Source organism: Thunnus maccoyii, chromosome 11 (genome assembly GCF_910596095.1).
Source record: "Thunnus maccoyii chromosome 11, fThuMac1.1, whole genome shotgun sequence".
Classification (NCBI taxonomy): Eukaryota; Metazoa; Chordata; class Actinopteri; order Scombriformes; family Scombridae; genus Thunnus; species Thunnus maccoyii.
In genome coordinates, this window is record NC_056543.1 from 31,558,515 (window position 1) to 31,581,343 (window position 22,829).

General features: G+C 41.5%; 1 protein-coding gene across 1 annotated transcript; it reads right to left on the reverse strand.

Annotated features, from left to right (window-relative positions):
• Positions 1–5,267: 5,267 nt before the first annotated feature.
• Positions 5,268–22,010, reverse strand: cwc22 (CWC22 spliceosome associated protein homolog). The gene is made up of 20 exons (XM_042426240.1): positions 21,907–22,010; positions 20,233–20,289; positions 19,889–20,112; positions 19,272–19,615; positions 18,688–18,942; positions 18,421–18,549; positions 17,950–18,118; positions 16,051–16,104; positions 15,788–15,923; positions 15,340–15,546; positions 15,131–15,193; positions 14,947–15,039; positions 14,029–14,110; positions 13,587–13,647; positions 10,524–10,601; positions 8,518–8,670; positions 8,174–8,301; positions 7,420–7,521; positions 6,189–6,379; positions 5,268–5,999 (listed from the first exon to the last, which is right to left on the reverse strand). The coding sequence occupies exons 2-20, from the start codon at positions 20,285–20,287 to the stop codon at positions 5,485–5,487; spliced, it is 3,039 nt and encodes a 1,012-aa protein (XP_042282174.1). The 5' UTR covers positions 20,288–20,289; positions 21,907–22,010; the 3' UTR covers positions 5,268–5,484.
• Between the last annotated feature and the right edge of the window lie 819 nt (positions 22,011–22,829).

Consider the following 22,829-nt stretch of genomic DNA (forward strand, 5'->3'; position numbering starts at 1 on the left):
CACAACAAATGATGTGAAGTTTAATACAGACATGATACAGCAGCCCTGAAAAACCTGCACTCTGATTGGCTGGCAGGTGCCACCATTGTCAAATGTGATATTATTCTGCTTCATCCATAATGTTTATAATTAGGACAGTTAACCCACAGATTCTTCAGTACCAGAGTACAGACAGACAGACAGACAGACAGACACACACACACACACACACACACACACACACACACACACACACACACACACAGGTAACATGATGTCAGGGAGCTGAGACATTCCACACTACTGCTCTGAGAGAGGTAGTCCTGCCTGCCTGTATCTTTCTGAAACTCAGAAATGAGACTTCCCGACCAACACAAAGCATGATGGGATACTCCTAGAGATGAGCTTTGAAACTACAAATGTCTCCTTAAAGGACATGTCTATTTTTTTTTTATTATTGTCAACAAATCTCACGGAAAGACCAAAACCAATAATGAATAGATCCTATTAAAGGAGACATATCATGTTTTTTGTGATTTTCTGTTATTTATATATTATTCTGATGAAAGACGTTAAACATGGTCAAAGTTCCAAAACTTGAGGTTAATGTCTGTAGAAATGCTCCCTGCAAGTCAAAAGCCAGGGCTTCAACCTGCTCTGAACACACGTTTACGACGGTTGTCATTTCATTGGTATACCCACAGACAGCCGTCCATTGCTAGCCTTTGTTGCTAAGGTTTTCCATCTGTTGTTTACATTGTCCACTCTCATATTTCAGATCGGATTCTGTCCCGAACATGTAAGGGTGGATTTGAGAAGTTGACATTTTGAGTAAAGAATGAGAAAAAGTAGTGAAATCCTGCTACTATAGTTTGTTGAATAATTTGTTGATACAACCTCCGCAGCCAGCAGAAGTCTCCTTAGGGGCAGTTTCCAAGAGCTGGCCAATCAGAACAGAGTGGCCTCATTGGAGTTAAAACAGCCTGTTTGAGACAGAGGCTGAACTGAGGGGATGAGTAAAGGGCCAGTATAAGATAAATAATAAATCATGCAAATATATTTCAGTAGAGCCCGAGATTAAAAATATAGACCTGGAAATGTGCAGAATATGTCCTCTTTAACAAGTTCCACTGTTGTCCTAAAACAATTAAAAACACACAAGCCACACTGTTGGACTAGGTGACACGTTCCCTCATCATCATGAACACACACACTGTAATGTATCTGTCTGATAATCCCATATACAACATCCTGCTGCCAGAAGTACTAAAACACCAAATGTGGATTAATCCGCTGCTGAAAATAGTCCCCAACAAATGCACTATTTTCTCCTGTTTGAGTAAGATTTGCTAGAAACTTCAGTGCCCAGCTGTTTAAAGAAATTACTGAGACTTTTTTAAGAAAAACAAAAACAAAACTATATATTTGTGAGTTGCTTGTAAAGATTTATGTGTTGATAAGCAACCGTTGGGGAAGTTAAGGTATTGAGAGACAGACTAACATGTTGCTTTTCATGAGATATGTCGACAGTGAAATATAAAATATTGCTAGCCTCATCCTTTAAATTCCTCCTTAAAGTTCTCCTCCTCTCGAAACTATGTTTTTCTTCTTGTTCCTTCAGTAAATTGTCGGAGCTTCACTGTGCAGAACGATGTGCCTATGAGCATGATTTGTGACGTCATAACCAGTATGCAACTTACACAAGTGTGATGTGGAAACATGAAGCCTCCAAAGCAAAGAATGAACTTTACAGTGAAGGAGGAGATATCTTGTGTCCATCAGGAAAACTTTTAAAATGCAATATATTTGCATATTTATAGATGAGAAAGAAGGGGTAGATGCCGTTGAAGGATTTTAACGTTGTACTTATACTTTTTTGTGAAAAAAAAACAACATATCAGACACATATTGCTCCATGCAGAGTATGTTTATATGTCTTGATACATGTCTGGAAGGGATCTGGAAGTTTCTTTAAAGTGGCTATAATAGATATGTATAATATACAACTGATCACATGGCATCTTGTATGTGAAAGGTGCCACGAGTAGCAACGACCTCACAGAGAATTATCACCTGACTCTATGGAGCATGTCATCGTCTTTCAGCTCACTGTTTTGGTTCACTCTCACAGCTCTCATTGTGTCATTTTTGGTGAAAAAGCCCTGAAACTCACTGTACACTGCCTGCTCAGCACCAAACCCAAGACTCCATGTTTTTCATGACTGCACCATTCCACCAAATGGAAACTTTTTAGATATCTTGTATCATGTTGCAAATATTTGATATCTTCGGAAACTTTGGGATCTCTACTAGAATTGAAAAGATGGAAACAGAGTCCACTTCTCCTGCTCATCTTCTCCTTGATGAAGCTCCACTGCCCCCCTCTCTTTCCTGTCCATTTTCACTCTTTCATTCATTTCTCACCTCCACCCCCTTCTCTCTCCTTGCTGACGGCCTAACTGTGGTTTCCCAGAGTTCTTTGCAGCTCCCAGTGGATCTATTCTTCCATTTGCTGCCGCAGCACACCAATCTGGTTCCTCTACTCCTCAGGACATCCAGCCTATCACAATCCACCAATGCAACGACCCACTTACACACACACACACACACACACACACACACATACTGTATACGAACAGGCACAGTCATCTTCCCCTCTCACCTTGAACATCAACATCAAGGTTGTACAAGGATACAGCAGAGTTTGTGTGAGTGTGAGAGAGTGCTGGGAGTTGGAAGACACTTGTAAAACCAGTATAAACACACACAAAGATGGAAAGATTACAGTTTGGTTCAAACTTTCTGAAAAGCATGTCGTCTTGTCAGAAAATTTGGGAAATACGCTTAAACCACAACTGTTTGAGCTTCTAACACTAATCGCAGGGCGGCGTGGTGAAACCAAGAGTTCCTGTTGGGGAAATGACAGTCGAACTACAGCCGTCAGCACATTCTGAGCTGTGCTCACCTTCTGAAGAGACTGTTTACTGTCAACAGCGTCATTCTGTGTCAAATCAGGCAGAATCAAGGAAAGTGGTTGCAGCACCGTCTCAGGTTTTGTTCACAGTTTGACTATATAATGTTTGAGTTCCAAAACTTCAGCCTGTACAATATTTTTTACATGTATGTTTATACATATATGTTTTTATATTTTTTTGGCCTTTGATATTTTTTCATTCTTATACTCTCAAAAACACCTCATCAGTGACACACCCAAAATGGTATCAATCATTATTTTATCTTCAAATACAATCCTTTATTAATTTTGTGATGATATTTGAGGTCTCTACCACTGATGGACATGAAGATATTATGAATCAAACAAGGCATGGTAGCATATTTAGGTCATTTTCATAGGACCAAAATGGTATGTGGGGTAGCTGGTAGGAAGATGAAAATGTATGTGGAAATAGCTTAATGTATGTTCATTCAGTGTACAAAGAGCCAATGTCCTTCCATGTTCCCTTCATAGATAAATACACATCATTAAATGCATTGTTTAACTCTAAGAAAACACATCCAATAATGAAGAAGCAGGCTCTTCTCTTATTATCTGTACTAATGTGTCCCAGTCTCTGAAACAGTGACTGGACTAAAGAAATACATGTTTTCTTTAGGCTCATTTTACTACAGTTCATTAATGCATGCTATATTCTTTACTATCAGGGCATATAGCTTTATAAGATGCATACTGTAAAATTACATGTATAAACACATCCAACCTTCTCCTCAGATACTCCCACTGGAGCCTGAGATAAAGGAGGAATGAGAGGATACCACTCATTCCTCCTTTATCAAAATATTTCACTTATTTTCAATATCCAGGACCTTACCGGGGAGACAATTCCAATGTGAAATGTCCTCTATTCCAATGAACATACTGAAAACATCCTTTACTTCTTAAAATTCCTATGACACAGGAATTCAATAATCATGGAGATACTGAGGCAAAAAAAAAAAAAATGCAATCCTGAAATGGATGTTTCTCTGCCACAGGTAAAATATCTCTCAAATCTATTTTTGTATGAAGGAAAAATGTAAGGACATGACACTTTATACCCTTAATAACCATACAAGCAATTTCCATGTACAGTTTTATGTTCCTACTAGCTACCTCACATACCATTCATACCTTCATGTCCATTGGCGGTAGACACCTCAAACATTGGCACAAAATTAATAAAAGATTGTATTTGCAGAAAAAAATAATGATTGATACCATATGAGGAATTTTGCACTTTTTTCCAAATCTAGGGCCTTATAAAAAAAAACAAAACAGCATGCAGTAAAGACTTCTGATGGTTTTGGCAAACAGAACACATTTGTCTTCCATCGTACAAAGTTTGTTGAGGCTAGGAACAATACTTATCAAGATATTAATGCCTGAACACGGCTTCCCAGATAAGGTGTTTTTGAGGCTATAAAAATTATTAATAGAATTAATATCAAGGCCTGAAAAAATATGAAAACACAGGATTTGAACAGAAATGTTACAGGTCTTGGTTTTGGGAGCCATTCATAGACAAGTTTTGAACAAAATCAATGGAGACGATGCTGAAACAACCTTATCTGATTTGACATGGAATGACCCAACATAGATACTCCTTCCATTTTCAACCCAGACTTTTCAGTTTCAAGTGTAAAATACTTTGACAGTGATGAGCCTGTATGAGTTAGAGCACACATAAGCATCTGATACATACCTGCTGTCCTCTGTGGACTCCGTCACTTTCTGTTGGCTGTGAGATGATTTCTGTGGCAAAAATGAGTATAAAGAATATTGTGTGTGTGCAACCAACAAACTAAACAAAGTTTATCATCACCTTCTAAAATGACACATCAATGTTTTCTCTTCTAACGCCCCTATCATCAGGACCTTCTATAACTGTTACAAATGACTGCTACAAAAACTACATATGAGCGTTTTTGATCTAAAAAATATTTGGTTAAGGTGATTGAAATATGATGCTCATGGTTAAAAAAACAATGTTGGTTCAACGACTGTTGTAGGAGATCAGATCTGACAGGTTTACAATATCAAAGTCAGACACTTTGTCTGAACGTCCAACCATCAACTCTAACTTTTTTTTAGTGCTATAACATCAAGGCTACTGAGAGATAACATCATAAGTCATAATATGCATGACCACAAGAGGCCGCATGTCTAGAAAAGGTCACTTTAGGTCACTTTAAGTGAAGCTTCCTATGAGTGCACAGTGAAATCAAATAGAGTTTGATTGGTCTGGAGCTAGAAACAGTTGAAACAGAAACAGATTAAAAAACAACTAAAGTCACTTTAATGTTTTTTTTTTCATTTCATTAACAACAAAAATCAATAATACAAAATACAGACAGACAGTAAGATAGAGAGAGTAAGACAGGTCCCAAATCCAAAACACCAAGATGAGGTGAAGAAAGGAGTGATGACAGAAGGAGAAGAGGGAGGATACACTTGTCTGTCAGTCATCAGTCCATCGCTGCTGCTTCAGAGCGGAGAGATGAAGGCTTTTATCTCCTCCTCCTCTCCTCTCTCTCTCTGTTCCTGTCTCTGTTCTCTTTATTCCTCTCTCTGTCCCTCTCTCTATCCCTCTGCTTCTCTCCCTCTCTCTCCCTCTCTCTCTTCTCATCGTTCTCCCTCTCTCTCCCTCGCTCTCGCTCTCTCTCTCTGTCCCTCCCTCTGTCTCTCTCCCTCTCTCTCTCTCCGTCTCTCTGTCTGCCTTGAGTGTCCATTTTTCGTCTCCCCTCCTCCTCCTCCTCGTCTTCGGCTCTTTCGTCTCGTCTGCTCCGGCGGGCGCCCTCATGCGCACGCTCGCGGTCACGCTCGCGCTCCTCCACCTCACGTGCGCGGCCTTTCCTCTCCTTCCTCGCCTGCTTCTCGTCGTTACTGTCGTCCTCGTCGTTCTTGCGTCCGGCCCGCTTCCTGTCAGAGGATTTGTCCTTCTTCTTCTTGTCCTTCTCTTTCTTCTTCTTCTCCTCACTTTGTTCTTTTCTCTTCTTCTTCTTTCTGTGTTTGGTGTCTGAGTCTGGAGGACAAGGATGAAAACAAACTCATCTGTTAATCTATGACTCACTCTTGTGTCCACCTTCAAGCTCTGATGCCCCAAACGTTTAAGAAAAGAAACTGGACCTCATTACCCAGAGTGCCTGGGGCAGTGAGGTCACCCACATACACACCTGACATATATAAGTACAGTAAATGAATATGGACGCACCTGAGCTGCTGCTACTGCTGGAGGAAGAGTCTGAGGAGTCTGAATCTGATTCGCTGGAGGAATCTGAGGAGGAGGAGTCAGATGAGGAAGAGGAGGAAGAAGAGGACGAGGAGGAGTCGGAGGATTCCACTTCCTGGTTCTGAGTCATGATCATCTTCGGAGCGTTCTTCAAATGTTCCCTCAACTCGTCCCTGAGAGAGAGCGAGAGAAGTGTGTGTGAGATGTGTGTATGAACACACAGTTTGTGTTTGGTTCACGGTTTAAGGCTGCAACTCACCATTATTATTATTATTATTATTATTGATCCTTACAATAATTTCCTCAATTAGTCATTTGGTCTATAAAATATCAGAAAATAGTGAAAAATGCCGTGCACACGACAGTGAAAAACTCTCTAGAGCTCAAGGTGACACCATTAAATGTCTTGTTTTGTCCGAGTTCATTTACTACAGCGTAAGACAGGGCTGGCTGATGTATGGAATAGTTCTTATATTTAATTTTTAGTCAAAGTAACAGAAATGACCTCGCTACATTAACCATTTAGAGTCATGTCAGTCTCGTAAAGTGCATCACAGTTTATGGGACAGTTGTGACTCCAGGTGGTTGCTGTCTGACTAACAGCTGCATATAAAGGAGGGACAGACTGGGCACACTGGTCTGTGCTCTCAGTTTGTGTTTGTTGACGAGCTATCATCTCTGCTTATGAGAGATTCTGCTCGGTTCAGTTTGTCCCTGCCTGTCAGGTAGAGATTTTGTCAAGAATGACAAACATCAGCAGATCAATTAGTGAGCTGACCTTTCTGCTCTGTGCTGACACTGATTTAAACTGGATGTGTCTGTATTTAGTTGAAGCATCTGTTACTGACAATCCAGAGCTGTGTGGGAGAACCTCTAGTTTATTGTTCTTATTGTTATTGTTTAACTGTCTGAAAAAATATGATGTTTCAATCTTGCATTCTGGGCACAAAAAAAGAAAAAATATATATGTATCTAGATTTAGTTTATGGTCGTATCACCAAGCCACCAACCATCAAATGTACTTTTGTATTTCTGCTTGAAAATGACTTTTGATCGATTATCAAAATAGTTGCTGATTAATAGTTTATGAAGAACATATTCAACCATCACAAATGGCTGGAATGTTCAGGTGTCTACATACTTTTTCACATTGTGTATATGTATGTGTGTATATACTGTATGTTTGTGTGTGTGTGGTAAGAGCAGTCCTTACGTCAGTCCTCCCAGTCCAATAGAGGTGAAGAAGTTGATGGCGAAGCGAGTGTTCCTGGGATTATCACGAGGAAAGAGACCTTCAAAGAACGGCTGCAGGGTCCTAAAAACACACACACACACACACACACACACACACACACACACACACACACACACACACACACACACACACACACACACACACACACACACACACACACACACACACACACACACACACTTTCTTCATTTATTTTTCAACGTTCTCATTTCTTTCTGTACTATTCAGTCTCCAGCATTGTTGTGTTTTCCCTACAATATTCATGCTCATATTAAATCTATGTTGTTTTTTTTATTATTTCTTAGCTTTGTCTCTTCTCTCAACCAGCCACTGTTCCATTAATCTCTCTGTGTTCTCAGAGTTTCTTTCTTGTGCTTCTGAAAAGATGAAACTCATCTGACCTATGCTGTTATCACTGAATGCTAACAAAATGTTTGTTGTTGCATCTTAAAACGTTGAAATGTTCATATTTTTCTGTCCAGTACAGCAGCAGAGACTCACTTGTCTTTGAATATGGAGAGAAAACAGAAAGACTGATGAAAGAAACCCTGGATGAGAAAATACATTGAAGGAGAGGAGCTAGCAGAGGGAGCAGGGACTCAGCTTTCAATACAACACAATTTGAGTTCTCTGTGTAGCAGAGATATGGCTGTCCTGTGTGTGTGTGTGTGTGTGTGTGTGTGTGTGTGTGTGTGTGTGTGTGTGTTCGTACGGGTCTTTGAGCCTCTGGTTGAGTTTGGGGAGGCCCATGTAGGCGCAGAGCTCCTGGAAAAGGATCTTTACAAAGATCCTGCTGGACGACGTGGTGGTCTCCTCACTTATCCTGATACACTCCAACACCTGGCCGAGAGACATTCACAAGACACAGCACAAAGAGAGAGAGAGAGAGAGGAGAGAGAGGAAGTAACATGGATTATGAGCTAAATCAATTAGAATAATCCTATAAAAATAATGTGTGTTTAATCTTAGTTTAGTAGGCTGAAATGGATTTAAAGGCTGTGTTGCTCTATGTGTGTGTGTGTGTGTGTGTGTGTGTGTGTGTGTGTGAATCCTTACACTCCAGGGGACAGAGTCCGTGTACAGGAGGTGAGCGAACAGTCGGGCCACGTTCCTCAGTTTGTTGGTCTCCAGTCGGTGAATTGTGTCGTACTGCTCAGCAAAGATCCCCTCAAAACTCTCCATGTACTCCTTCTTCAGCAGACAGAACCTCTGCACACACACACACACACACACACACACACACACACACACACACACACACACACACACACACACACACACACACACACACACACACACACACACACACACACACACACACGTTTTAAAGCCCCTGACAATGTGCCTTCATATCTGAAGTGTTTCTCTGTAACGTTTAAGTACACACTGTGTTCGCTGCCTGATGTTTACAACATATAGTTTTTTAGAATTTGTTGAATTGAATCATTTATTTGACAAGACAAATGGTTTCTGTATCAGATTATGGAGCATGTATCTAGATATATATCTAATGGACTGTGGATATTTTGCCATCACTGACATTGGAACTAGGAAGCAACCTTCTTACAGCCAGTATGAAGAGATGGAACAATAACACTAACCAAAATGCACATATGAACATGTCAGTATTGTTTTAAGACAGACTTGAAAAATGTGAACCTATCCTTAATTATTCATGGCTATCAATGGTAATCAAGTTGATAAAAAACAGTGTTGGGTTTTATTTATCAATGTGTCAGTGTAGTTTGATCAGATTTGATCCTCAGAAATTCAGGAGTGACGACACACTTTTATGGCTGAGTAACTCTAAACACACAGTACACACTATACATGGACTATAAAGGGATTTGAAGAAATTTGGTAGCCTAGCAACATATGACGGATGACGAGCCGAGCAGGACACCGGACGTGTTGCTGGTTCGTTATTCCCTCCGTCCCTCGGTGAATGGTTGTGTGTACATTTTTACAGCTGACTGTCTGCTTAATATGTTGTATGCCAGCCTTTGTGTTTGATGGGCATGGATGATACCAGATCTTCTGTCGTTCTTCACAGATGATTGCTGGAGAGGTTTTGTTGCTCTACCTTCCATTTTAAAATACTCTAAAGGTGTTGTGTTGGTCAGGGTTTGACCAGGTCATAGTTTTTTCTTCTTTAAAAACTCTTGTGTGATTTTTGCAGTGTGTTTGGGATCATTGTCATGTTGGGAGTCATCTTTTCATTCAGTATTTGGGTATACAAACTTGCATTCATAGTGCCATCTATAAATATCATCTCCCCTACACCTTTGGCACTAATGCAGCTCCGTATCAGCACACTCCCACCTCTATGTTTGACAGCCAGCACTGTGCAGTCACTGTGGTAGTCCACAGGTCCACACCAAACATGCTGGACCCCATCTGATCCAGAAAAATGTATTTTGGTTTCATCTGATCAAAGAACATGCAGCCAGTATTAAGGCTTTTTTTTTCATGTTCTTTGGTAAAGTTTAATCATGCAGTTTTGTTTTTGACTGTAGAGGTCAACTTCATTCTAGGGCTGAACAGTCACTGAAACACCAATTTCCACAGATAATCCTTGTGCTGAGTCAAAAGTACTTGTTCGTCTGTTTTCAACACGAGTTTGCGTAAACAGCAAATTGCGCATGCTTTCATTTCTCCAGGACGGCCACTGCACCGTCTGTTTTTGGTAGCATGGGTCCTCCAGTACCTCCTCACCACTGCTGCAACTGTGTTTTGGCTTCTGATCAGTAGCCTACTGAGGATCTTGTATCCTCTCCCATCTTTATGAAGCCTCACAATCTGGTTTCTTTCTTGTTCAGGTAATTCCTCACCATGTGGAGCCATGTTGCATGACACACAATCCAGACCAACACTTAGAAAACTGTGGTGTTCAAAGGTTCTTTTATAACCTTGTTCAGGCAATTAGTCTGAATTATTCAATTGTCACACTAGTAATCACTTTTTTGGATTGGGGTTGTACTTTGAGGCCTATTTTTTTTCAATGTAGTCTATCTAACCTGTTTGTGTGTGTGTGTGTGTGTGTGTGTGTGTGTGTGTCTCACCCCGGCCAGCAGACCAAAGAACTTCTCGTAGGTTCTCTGTTGAGCGCAGCAGTCCAGGATCATGTTGCACAGCTCCTTCTGTTGACACAAACATAACATTTCTTGTTAATAACATACATACAAACACACATTAAAAATAACATCATGTTGATGCAAAATCTGAACCAGTGCGTTTGTTTTACGCAGCTGTAATAATGAAACCTGCAGCTGACTGGACAGCAGATACTTGTGTACTGTTATTACACAAGTAATTAAACCACTATATTGTGTGGTTCTCATTCTGATAACATGAAACATCTCTTAGACTCTTTATTCATGTTAAAGCTTCTTAGCCAGCTGTGATCTGATTGGATAATGATTAATGGGGTGTAGTGCTGAGGCAAGGCTCGGAGATAAAAACCACTGCTCAACACCGTTTGTTTTGATCAGGTATGCGATGTGTAGAGAACAGCTGTGATGACATGTCCTCAGATGTCAGTGATGTAACACACAGACACAACAGCATTGTAGAAATAGAGTAATAGATTCAACAGTCGTTAAGGCTGTGGAGCCTGCAGGAGGAAAGCAGCTTTTACTGCTTTGGTTCATGTTGAAGTCTGTGCTCTTATCATGACCACTGATACTCTGAGTGACATTTGATGTACAGTTAGAAAATAAAAAAATAAAATAAACAAAAATAACTGAACTGATCTGCCAGTTTCTGTCATCATCATTGTCCTCCTCTTCCTCTTCTGGCTGAACTGCCACAATCCTGATATTCTGTTTTCAGCCTCCATACGCACTTTTCCCCCCTTTTTTATGTTGTGTATGTTGTTTTCTCTCAGTGGGTCTTATACAGAAATGAATGACATCCGCAGTAGATGATGTGCATCCTCATCACACTTATAGGAGGCACCACTGCTATATTTTAGGTTTCAATCAGGTACTTCTCAATCAGAAAAGGCAGTGATCCCAGGTCTAAAACATTTCTACAACATTTATGCTTTGTGATTTCTGTATTTTAATATAAAGTATGGCTGTTAAATATGCCACATTACTTTAAAGTGTATTAAATGTGTGAGGAAACACATTTAAAACTTTCAGAACATTTATACTTCATTTCTAAGATCCATCATTTTCAAGAAAGTGGGCCCTGGCTCTGTTGGGGTGTGTGTGTGTGTGTGTGTGTGTGTGTGTGAGAGAGAGAGAGAGAGAGAGAGAGAGAGAGAGAGAGAGCCTGTGAGAATAGTGTGTCAGAGGACAAACATATTCAAAGAGTGTGTGTGTGTGTGTTCCAGCTGTTGTGTTGAGTGATTCAGTCCTGATGCTGATGAAACTCTGGTTGACAAGGTCATCAGCTCTGACCTCTCTCACACACACACACACACACACACACACACACACACACACACACACACACACACACACACACACACTCAGTTTACGTCAAGACACTTGTGAGGACTGTTGATGCAGAGTACAGCAGGTGTTTCCTCTCATGTTCTCTGTAGCTTCAGATGCAGCTACATTTAGGATTCACATCAATAAAGTCATTTTAAAAGCCTTTTTGGAACCTGAGATGAGTGACATTGCCTTTTCATCAGCCCACAGTGTGTTTGGCATTGAGGTGCTTTCTGTAGTGCCGGCGGTGCTGCTGGTTGACGGACAATAAAAATGGACGCGGCTTTGTTTCGCCTTCAAAACTGGTGAATGACTTTGTGTTTTGCATTTCAATTAGCGGCTCTGTCATTCTATTTACTGGATCTGGGGAAGGTTAGAAACCCTAGAAATATTACCCCCGAACACATGATTTAGTCCTCATCCTAAAAAGCCTTTTCTCTTCTAACACTGAAGTGAAAACATACTGTTTGAAAATACAAACAAGCATGTAAACTAAGCTGCCAAACATGCTTATTAAAACTAAATAACAGTCTGACCTGCTTACTTTTCTCCTTGTTATACTTAAATACTGGAGCTAACTAGTTCTGCACTGCAATATCCACGTCTTCCACATGGACCATCAGCCGGGGAGGATGCTAACTTCTTTGCCTGGGACATGTTAGCTTTAGCCTCAGTCTTTGAGCATGATATCATGTATGTAGCTATCAAGTACATATTTAAGGGTTCATGTTTTAATATGAGTGGGCTGGACACATTCAAAGTGTTACAACTAACTCTAGCCGCAGTTGTCATTTCTGCTAACAAAGTTGACAACTGACAGTTAGATAGGAGACACCTCTCTGAAGAGATGCCGCGGAGACAAACATCAAACACACCAACAGGTCCTCACAAAGATGCAAACAATAACACACACACACACACACACACACACACAGCTGATTGTCCTCTGATACATGATGTTTCTCATAGCGCTTTCTATCACACGCACACACAGCTGACCTGTAACTGCCAACGTCTGAAAGTAACTATTACACATCCTGGCCTCAGGACCCCACACACACACACACACACACACACACACACACACACACACACACACACACACACACACACACACACACACACACACACACACACACACACACACACACACACACACACACACACACACACACACACACACACACACACACACACACACGTCAATCTTCTAACAAGCAAAAGACACACATGCAGCGTGTTTACAGCAATGTGGAAGCTACATCTTCATCCACAAACAATGAACTTGTTTATCAGCACGACCTGCTGGTCAGCAGTGTGTTTGGATGATGAAGATATTCAATTTACTGTGATAACACAACGGCTGTAAATCCTCACATTTCAGTTTGGCATTTTTGCTCGATAAATGATGTAATGATTGATTGATTGACACGATCGTTGCAGATTAATTCTCTCCGTCAACTAATCGATTAATCGAGTAATTGATGAAGTGATTGGTGTTTTCATTTCAGTATTCCTTGTATCCTCTGTGGAAAAACTCAATCCTGAGGTGAACATTGAGAGAAAGACAACTTCTCACATTTATACTCATTTATACTGAGTCACTGCAGCCTTTTACATCATAAAAGTGTGTGTGTGTGTGTGTGTGTGTGTGTGTGTGTGTGTGTGTGTGTGTGAACTCACCGTCTGGGTGTCAGGAAAGTCCATCTTGATCAGTTTGTGAGCACACTCCTCAAAGTCCAAACTGCAGAAACAATCAATCAGTTTAAAAGTGTAAATCAGTGAGTTCATGTGTAATTGTGTGTGTGTGTGTGTGTGCGCTCCTGTTTGAAAAAATTACACACATTCTGTACATAAACACACAATCTGTTGCAGTGTTTCATCTTGGTCTCCAAACCTGTGAACAGTTCTTCAATAAAACCATGGTAACTAGGCTACACACACACACACACACACACACACACACACACACACACACACACACACCTTTAAATATTAGTCCAAGTCCATCAAATATAGCAGGAGCTGTAAATAACTGCCAACACCCCGGGAGACAAGTGAGTCACTAAGTGTGTGAGTGTGTATTCGAGTGTGTGTTACACTGCACATGTGTGTGTGTGTGTACCTGGACTGTATAGCGAGGTAGATGGTTCTTCTGAAAGCAACCAGGTTGACTTCTGTTTTATCAAAGATGGTGACCTTCTCACCTGAGGGAGGGGGAGGGAGGGAGGGAGAGAGAGGTTATCTTTAAGGTTGTGTATTGTGTCAACATCAGCTTCATATTAGAACAGTGAACAGTAAACAGGATGAGTGAGGTGTCCTTTAACTCTCCATATAAGCTTCACACTGCAATTTATCTCCTTTCTACCTCCTAACTTTAAGCTTTATGACAAGGTCAGTTCGATTTGTGAACTACTTGACTTTTTATCTGACATTTTAAAGCAGTACTCCAGTGATATAGACCTGCACTTTCATAAAGTTGTGGGACTTGTTAGAGACAGATCAAAGATAAAGTCAATGATTCTAATCCAATACACTTTTTGTCCAATTCAGCGAGTATCTTCTCATAGTCTGATAGCTGTCCCTTCTGTGTGCTCTGTTAAAGGGCATGTAAACACAGTGGCTCAGAGTGAGCCAAACAACACTATTCCAGCTAATCAGCAGGGGGCGTTGATGCTCATGCACAGGACAGGGGGAAGTCATCAGAGCAGCTGTATGTGTGAGGACACGAAAGTCTCCCGTCTCCAGCCCCCGTTGAGTGGTGGGAGAGGCATCAGATGAGATATTCTGACTTTTAATCCCTAGTATGAATCAAAAACACTGGATCCTATGTTTTCTATAATGTAACTAGATAGTATCTTTTCATTAGAGTCTCCCTGCTTGTTAAAGACTGACATCTTTCAAACCCCACCCCCTGATGACATCACTAAAACATCATCAGGGGACATTATACAACTGTTTTCACAGGCTGAGCAGTAAAATCAGCAGAATGAGCCTTTAATTTGAGAAAGAAAAGGTCAGCATGTCGACCCGTCTCACTTACCTTCTTCCTCCTCGTTCTCATCTTCGTCATCTTCATCTTCGTCGCTGCCATCTCCCTCCTCCCCTGAATCGCTGCTGCCCTCGTCCAGGATATCTGACCGGAAGTCAAATCTGATTGGTTAAACTGTGAAGGAAGTTGACAGCTGATTAGATGGTCCGAGTGCGACGTCTGTGTGCGTTCTCACCTCTTTTTATGGTTTTGTATTTCTCCTCATTCTCCAGGAAGTCTGGGTCCATCTTAAACACATCTAAGTGACAGACACACACACACACACACACACACACACACAGAGACAGAGATTAGGGCTACATGTATCACAGTTCATTTCATTAACAGATTTCATTTTCTAATATAGACTGCAGACAGAGTTTTCGAGCCCTCTCTGTGTCTTACTGAGGATGTCCTCGGGGTTGTACTCGTCGTCCAGCGGCAGCATGTGGGTGAACTGGTCGTCCTCCTCCACCAGATCCAGGCCCTCTGGGATCACTGGGTGATCTTTGAAACCGTCCTTCCTGATGGCAAACATCACCTCGATCATATACTGGACCCTCTTATCAATGGCCGACTCATGGAGGACGTTCCTGAGACGCTCAAATATGGCTAAAAAGAGAGAAAAGAGAGACACGTTGGCTGCTGATACAACAACAGCTTTGTAACAAAGCATGTTTGTTAAAGTTGAGATCCTAACAGTGGCTCTGAAATGGATTATTACATTACTTGTACTTATCACAATGATTTGTTCCCTGTTGATCAACCAGTCATATCAGCTCTAACTGAGGCTCATCTCAAACTATGGGGGACAATGAGAGCTGTGAATGAACAGTTGTATCTGTAAGTGTACCGTTGATTCCTCGGGGGGAGACCTCGGTCAGTTTGAGTCCACACTCCTTCAGGAAGGAGATGGCGACCTCCACGCTGTCGTCGGTCGGACGCTCCAGCAGCAGAGTGAGCATCTCCAGACACAGAACCTCGTGGGCCTGTGGGCGAGAGACACCGGAGCAGAAACACAGAGAGAGAGAGAGAGGGAAGTAAACACACCTCATTAGAGCTGAACATCAACACTGAAACCCCTCATCAGTAATACAGTCAGACGGCAGGACGTACCACGTTCTGGTTGATGAGGTGAGCCACAAATTTTGAGGCTGTCAGGCACTGTTGCTGAAAAACAAAAGACAGACAGGTTTTAATACATCACTAAAACTAACAACAACAGGACACTTATTGCAGATTTCAAGAAACACTTTGAAAGACTAAGTTTTGACAAGATGGAAAGCAGGCCATGACACACAGGACTGATGAGCCCTGATAATCTAATGTCTCCTACATAAACAAGAAGAACAGCGAGTTCTAATCAAGCAGTCTGATGTGTGTGGAGGTGTGTGTGGTTATTCTGTAGCAGCCTGGTGTCATTCTCAGGTGGTTTCATGAAGACAGTTGTGAGAAATGACTCTGCTGTCTGGCACTTCTCAAATCAGACGCTGCAGATTTATCATTAAGTGAAGTGAAGGAGAAGCTTCTCATATATATATATATATTCTGGTATAAATCAGCTATGGACAACAGATAATGTAAGAATCACTCATAGTAATTTATAGAGGTTTCTGCTTTAACCACATTAAAAGTTTTTTTTTATGCTGAACACATCTACTGGTTGGAAAGCCTTTCATGAAACTGTTTGAATGTTTATTTACATTTGAAGCATTAATCTGTTATTGTTGTGTATTTGCTCTGAGTATTTAATTTGCCAGTCGAGTGACGTTGTGCCATAAACAGACGTGGTTCTAAGACATCTACTCTCAGCACAACATCCACCAAATTTCCACCTAAATACCAACAACTGGCTTTGCACTGCTTCACTTGAATGAACCTCTTCTCCCACCTGTGCACAATGTGCTCTGTGCTTGGCATCAAAACACCACACAGACACACACAGACACACACACACACAGACACACACAGACACACAGACACACACAGACACACACAGACACACACACACACAGACACACACACACACAGACACACACAGACACACAGACACACACAGACACACACAGACACACACAGACACACACACACACAGACACACACAGACACACAGACACACACAGACACACACAGACACACACACACACAGACACACACACACACAGACACACACAGACACACAGACACACACAGACACACACAGACACACACACACACAGACACACACAGACACACACAGACACACACAGACACACACAGACACACACACACACACACCAGACACACACACACACACACCAGACACACACACACACCAGACACACACAGACACACACACACACACACCAGACACACACAGACACACACACACACACACCAGACACACACAGACACACACACACACACACCAGACACACACACACCAGACACATACACACACACACACAGACACACACAGACACAGACACAGACACACACACACACACACACACACACACACACACACACAGACACACACACACACACACACACACACACACCAGACACACACACACACAGACACAGACACACACACACACACACAGACACACACAGACACACACACACAGACACACACACACACACACACAGACACACACACACACACACACACACACAGACACACACACACACACACACAGACACACACACACACACACACACACCAGACACACACACACACAGACACACAGACACACACACACACACACAGACACACACCAGACACTAATACACACCAGACACACACACACACAAACACACACACACAGACACACACACACACACCAGACACACACACACACCAGACACACACACACAAAGCTACTTTCAAGTTCAGGAAAATACCAAACTGTAAGAGCATGGGATGAGCTGGTTGTTGCACCATCACAGAAATAGAGCTATGCTCATGTTCATTTGTGTCTTCTCTCTATCAGACAGATGAGGAAACAGACAGGTGGTCAGACAGACAGGTACCTTGAGGTTGCGACGGTAGCTTCTCCTGAAGGTCAGGATGAGGCGTTTGAGGATCAGCTCTCCGATCTGAGGGAACTTGGAGTTGATGATGGCAACGACAGCAGCGTATACATGGGTGAAGATAGGAGATGCTGCCTGAGCCTGCAGCACTGAGCGAGCCAGCAGACCCCTGACAGACAGACAAGGAGACAGGTACACAGACAGGATGTCAGAGAGACAAGCAAGTCAAGAAAAGTTGGTTGTTTCTCTTGAACCAATCACACTAATCAGGGGAAGGGACTTAAAACAAAACAGCAAAATTATATTTACATTATGCATTTTTCTACTCATCACAAAGAAATCAAACAGTGAGTTCAAATAACACTTCTACATTCTAAGCAGTAGCTGCTAAAGCTACTAATACTGCCGTAGAAGATGCTTTATTTGAATACTGAGTGTCGTAGTGATGTGTGTTGGTGTGTTAAAGTTCACCTCCCCCTGACGATATTCTCCTGCAGCAGCTCCTGGATGATGTTGACAATGTTGGAAACGTTGACTTTATTGATCAGACCGTTGATGGACTTCTTCAGGGCCTCCCAGCTCATCCTCTGATAGGCCAGGCTGCACAGTGGGTGGGGAATTATTGGTAACATTAACATAGACGGTAACAGGAAGTGATCAGCAGGAATGTGAAGTATACAGGATTTACACCGGGATCATGTCTAATCCTGTAAAAGAAAGAATTAAGCACACATTTACCTGCTCTTGTCACTGATTTGCTGCTGCATCATGCGCAGCCTGGCGGGGGGGATGTAAGCTCCGCCCGTCCTCGTCAGGATGGGGTCGAGCTCTTCCTTCTTCTTCTTGACCGGCGGCTCATCGGCCGCCACCGGCTCCCTGTCAGTCGGAGGGGAAGGGGAGCGACCCCGCCTCCTGTGATCGAACTCTGCGTCCCGATTGGTCCGCCGCTCAAAGCGCCTGTCCCTGTCATCGTACCGATCGTTGTAGCGATCCCTGGGCGAGACAAAAACAAATTAAATTCCAGGTTCAGTTTGCAGGGCACACTCAAGCCAGGCTTTTCATTATAAGCCTGGCTGTTAACTAAATCAATGTCCTATGAAATGATTTTAGAGAAGAATATTAGAGATATATGACACAGATCAAAATGAAATATTCTTATAGGTTCTTAGTTTTATTATTTTTTCTCCTTTTCATTTGTAGTTTGTCTTTTTTTTTTTTTTTTTCTAAGAATCTTTTGTGAAGAATTGTGTTGGTAGATATTTAAAATATAAATAAACATGGTTTCATATAATCTTGAACATATTCAACAAGCTGTGTGTTACCGAGCATAGCGCCCTCTGTCGTAATGCTGCCGCTCCCAGTCTCTCCCTCTGGACCTGGATCTGTCTCGCTCTCTGGATCTGGATCTGTCTCGCTCTCTGGATCTGGATCTGTCTCTCTCTCTGGATCTGGATCTGTCTCTCCCTCTGGATCTGGATCTGTCTCTCCCTCTGGACCTGGATCCATCTCGCTCTCTTGACCTGGATCTGTCTCTTTCTCTGGATTTGGATTTGGATCTGTCATGTCCCCTGGACCTGGATCTGTCTCGCTCTCTGGATCTGGATCTGTCTCGCTCTCGGGAGCTGGATCTGTCTCGCTCTCTGGACCTGGACCTGGATCTGGATCTCTGTAAAAACAAACAAACAGAGTGTCAGCAGTGTTTTTTACTGTTTTTTTCCCCCAAAATGTTCAACTGTACTGTACATAATAACTTCAACCTCGATAGCAACTTGAAGTTCACCCTTCACAACACCACATTCAACCTCAACACCATCACTAATAAAAACACCTTTGCACTAATGACTATGATTACAAGAAATCAGGTTACTGAGAGACATCAGGTTATTTACATGCACTGTGTTAACCTGCCTACTGTAAAACTGAAGTTTGCATTCCTTACTTTGATCTGAGCCACGCTGCTCCTTATCTTCCTCGTTGCCCCGTGATGTTCATCCTCATCATCATCACTACTGCTGCTGTCTGAGCTGCTAGAGGCCGGGCTCCTGGAGGGGGGACGGTCTGCAGGACTGGCCTGAAGGGACGACCTCTCTCTGGGGCTTTTCTCAACAGAGTCAGCCTGTTGGGGCCTCTCTCCTGCTGGACTGGACTCCTCCTCTGACTGTCCTGAAGACAGAGAGAGAGAGAGAGAGAGAACGGCATTAGGATATCAGGTAGGTATAAATACTACAGCTACTTGTACAGTTACTACAACAATACAGCACAATGGCAGCAGGTTTTACTCACCACTGTGTTCTCTCTGAGCAGGACTGGGACTGCGGCTTCTGCTTGGAGAGTCCATATCTGAAACAAAACACACACAGCTTTAAGATGATAAAAAATGTGTAATAAATAACCTCATTGACAGAGAGATGCAGTAAATTATGTTATCCAGTCTGTAAGTAGCTATGATAAAAATACAAACTGTTATGTAGCTTCATAAAATAAACAGAAATGTAATACAGACTGATCTGTTACATTTATGTAAATGGAGTGATATCTGTACTTATAGAGCCACAGAGGCAGCTCTGTTGTTCTGTCCAGTTAAAACATGAAGCTTCACTGATCATTCAGACAAACTAATGTGGCAGCTATAAGTGTTAGTTTTCATCTGTTCTGAATATAAAATCTTAATAAAGTGACATATTAACAGTCCTAGAGCGAAAATTACAACAGTCTGGATCAAAATCTCTGCCGCTGCCTTAGAGTATTGTTAGACCACAAGGTATACTGGGTAATGTAGGCCCAGCAAGGGCACTCCTCTCTACGCCAAAACGCTGACGGAAAGTGGAAACTGAAAACCAGTGACACTGAGAAAAAACTGACCGCATAAAAAAAAAAAAAACACAGACATGAAGAAACAAATCTGAAGATTGACATTGAAAAATACATCGCAATGCAAAAAATATCAAAATAAAACAAGCTAATAAGATTGTAATTTTTTTAAATGCCCATGTTTTATTTTTCAGCTGAACTTTTTTTTCCAACTTAAATGTATCAATGCCAATGTTTCCCTTTTCAGTTCAGGTTTCGTTTTCAATGCCAAAATTTAACTGTCACTGTTTTGGCTTAATAGTTTTCCTGTTGAGCTGCGGTGAAGTATAGTAACAAAAAGACTGTAACATTGAAAGATATCTGCTTGATTTGATTCATTTGGATGCTGTAGCTTCATATTAGCTTCAGATAAACTTTTAAATACATTTTTGCACAGACGGAGGACTGTGAATTTTACATTGCAAGTGCATTATGAAGGGATTTTCTAATGGTCAGTATGAACAGGAGGAATGATTACAGCAAGAAAAACATGTTTCACTGTTCATTTGGGCTCCTGACTGTTGTTTTAAGACAGACTTGTCTTGTTGTTTCAGATCATTATCACATTGTTCATGAGCAAAGATCAGGACATGTTACTGTTTGAGATTTTCAAATGTTATATTTCAGCTCTGTCTCAATATTAATGTCAGAGACAGATAGATAAATTACCAGCATGTGGCTTGTTTTGTTATTTGGGTGAACTGACCCTTTAAAAGATGCCTGGAGAGTTTCAGGTGATGCTTTAAAGAGTTAAACCTGTAGACAACTGACAAGACGCACCAACACTACGTGAAGTGAACGTATCTCAGACCGGATTTGATACTCATGTCAACTATAAAAGAAGTCCGTACTTCTAAATTAGTCATGTAAGGTCACTTTGACCAAGTTATTAAAACAAATACTCTACTTGTGACTACAAAACTATTTCCAACGAACGTCTGGGTTTTATGGCCATGTGTGTTTGGGTGAGTTAGTTAGCTCGTCTGCTAATGCTACCTTACCTCCAGTTAATTATCAGCTAGTCGGTCGCTGAAACCGACCGTATTCGAAGAGATATTCTGCCTTCTTTTGCTATTCTGTCTATTTTTAGCGTTTATATCGTCTTACCGTTCTGTTTTCCGGCGTTTCGTCCCTCCGGTAAATCAGTGCCGTTATGGCGGAAAACTTCCTACAATAACCTTCAATACTTCCTGCAAGTCAGGGGTCACTTCCGGATTTCATCTCCAGGTTTGAACGGAGGACTCGCCCCCTGGTGGTGATCATCATCACCTCCTCCAAGGATGTTGTGTTTTTAGTTCCTTGTTAGTAAGGATAGGGAAACTAGGAATGATCGATGGAAAAAGTTTGTAAAATTGTAAATTGTTGTAAAAAGAAGAGGCTAGATATTCTGTGCTTACTGCTGAAATTTTTGCATTTGAAATAGTTGAAATATATAGTGAAAGAGCAGTAGCAGTAAAAATACAAATACTGAAAGAAGTTGAAATAGTTGTTAGTTAAGATGGAAGCACTGAAAGAAGTTCAAGTTTCAGTCTAGTTTCAGTTGAGTGTCAGTTTAAGTGTAAGCACCAACTGAGTGACATTGAAGTTTCAGTTGAAATGGAAGTGCTGAAAGTTGTTGAAGACCCAACTGAAGGGATTTGAAATGTGAGACGAAGTGTAGTTTATTCTATAACAATATATAACATTTTATAATTATATTATGGTTTGAGCTCTGAGTACTTTCTATATCTTTGTGTGCTGGTTTAAGGCTGGAAACTACAGCAAAAACTCACTGGAAGGTCTTATGAAGATTCAGTGTTTATGTGATTAACAGCCTTCCTTCCTTCCTCCCTCCATCATACACACACACACACACACACATACATCACGTCACGTCACAAGTAAGACAGCACTCAGCTGTACTAAAAATAAATACATCTTTATTATTCTTATCTCTACAGAGTGATCCATCCCTGCATCCCGCGGACAAGACATCAATACAAAATACACATTATCATTAATAGACATCAATAGTAATTAAAAGACACCAA

What these genes read in the sequence shown, in the direction of transcription:
- cwc22 (XM_042426240.1), bottom strand. Translation starts at nt 20,287, where the DNA reads ATGGACTCTCCAAGCAGAAGCCGCAGTCCCAGTCCTGCTCAGAGAGAA. An exon ending in GACAGAGGGCGCTATGCTCG is followed by an intron (nt 18,943 to 19,271) that starts GTAACACACAGC and finishes TGTCTCGCCCAG; the next exon opens with GGATCGCTACAACGATCGGT. An exon ending in CTCCCCCCGAGGAATCAACG is followed by an intron (nt 15,547 to 15,787) that starts GTACACTTACAG and finishes CTCTCTTTTTAG; the next exon opens with CCATATTTGAGCGTCTCAGG.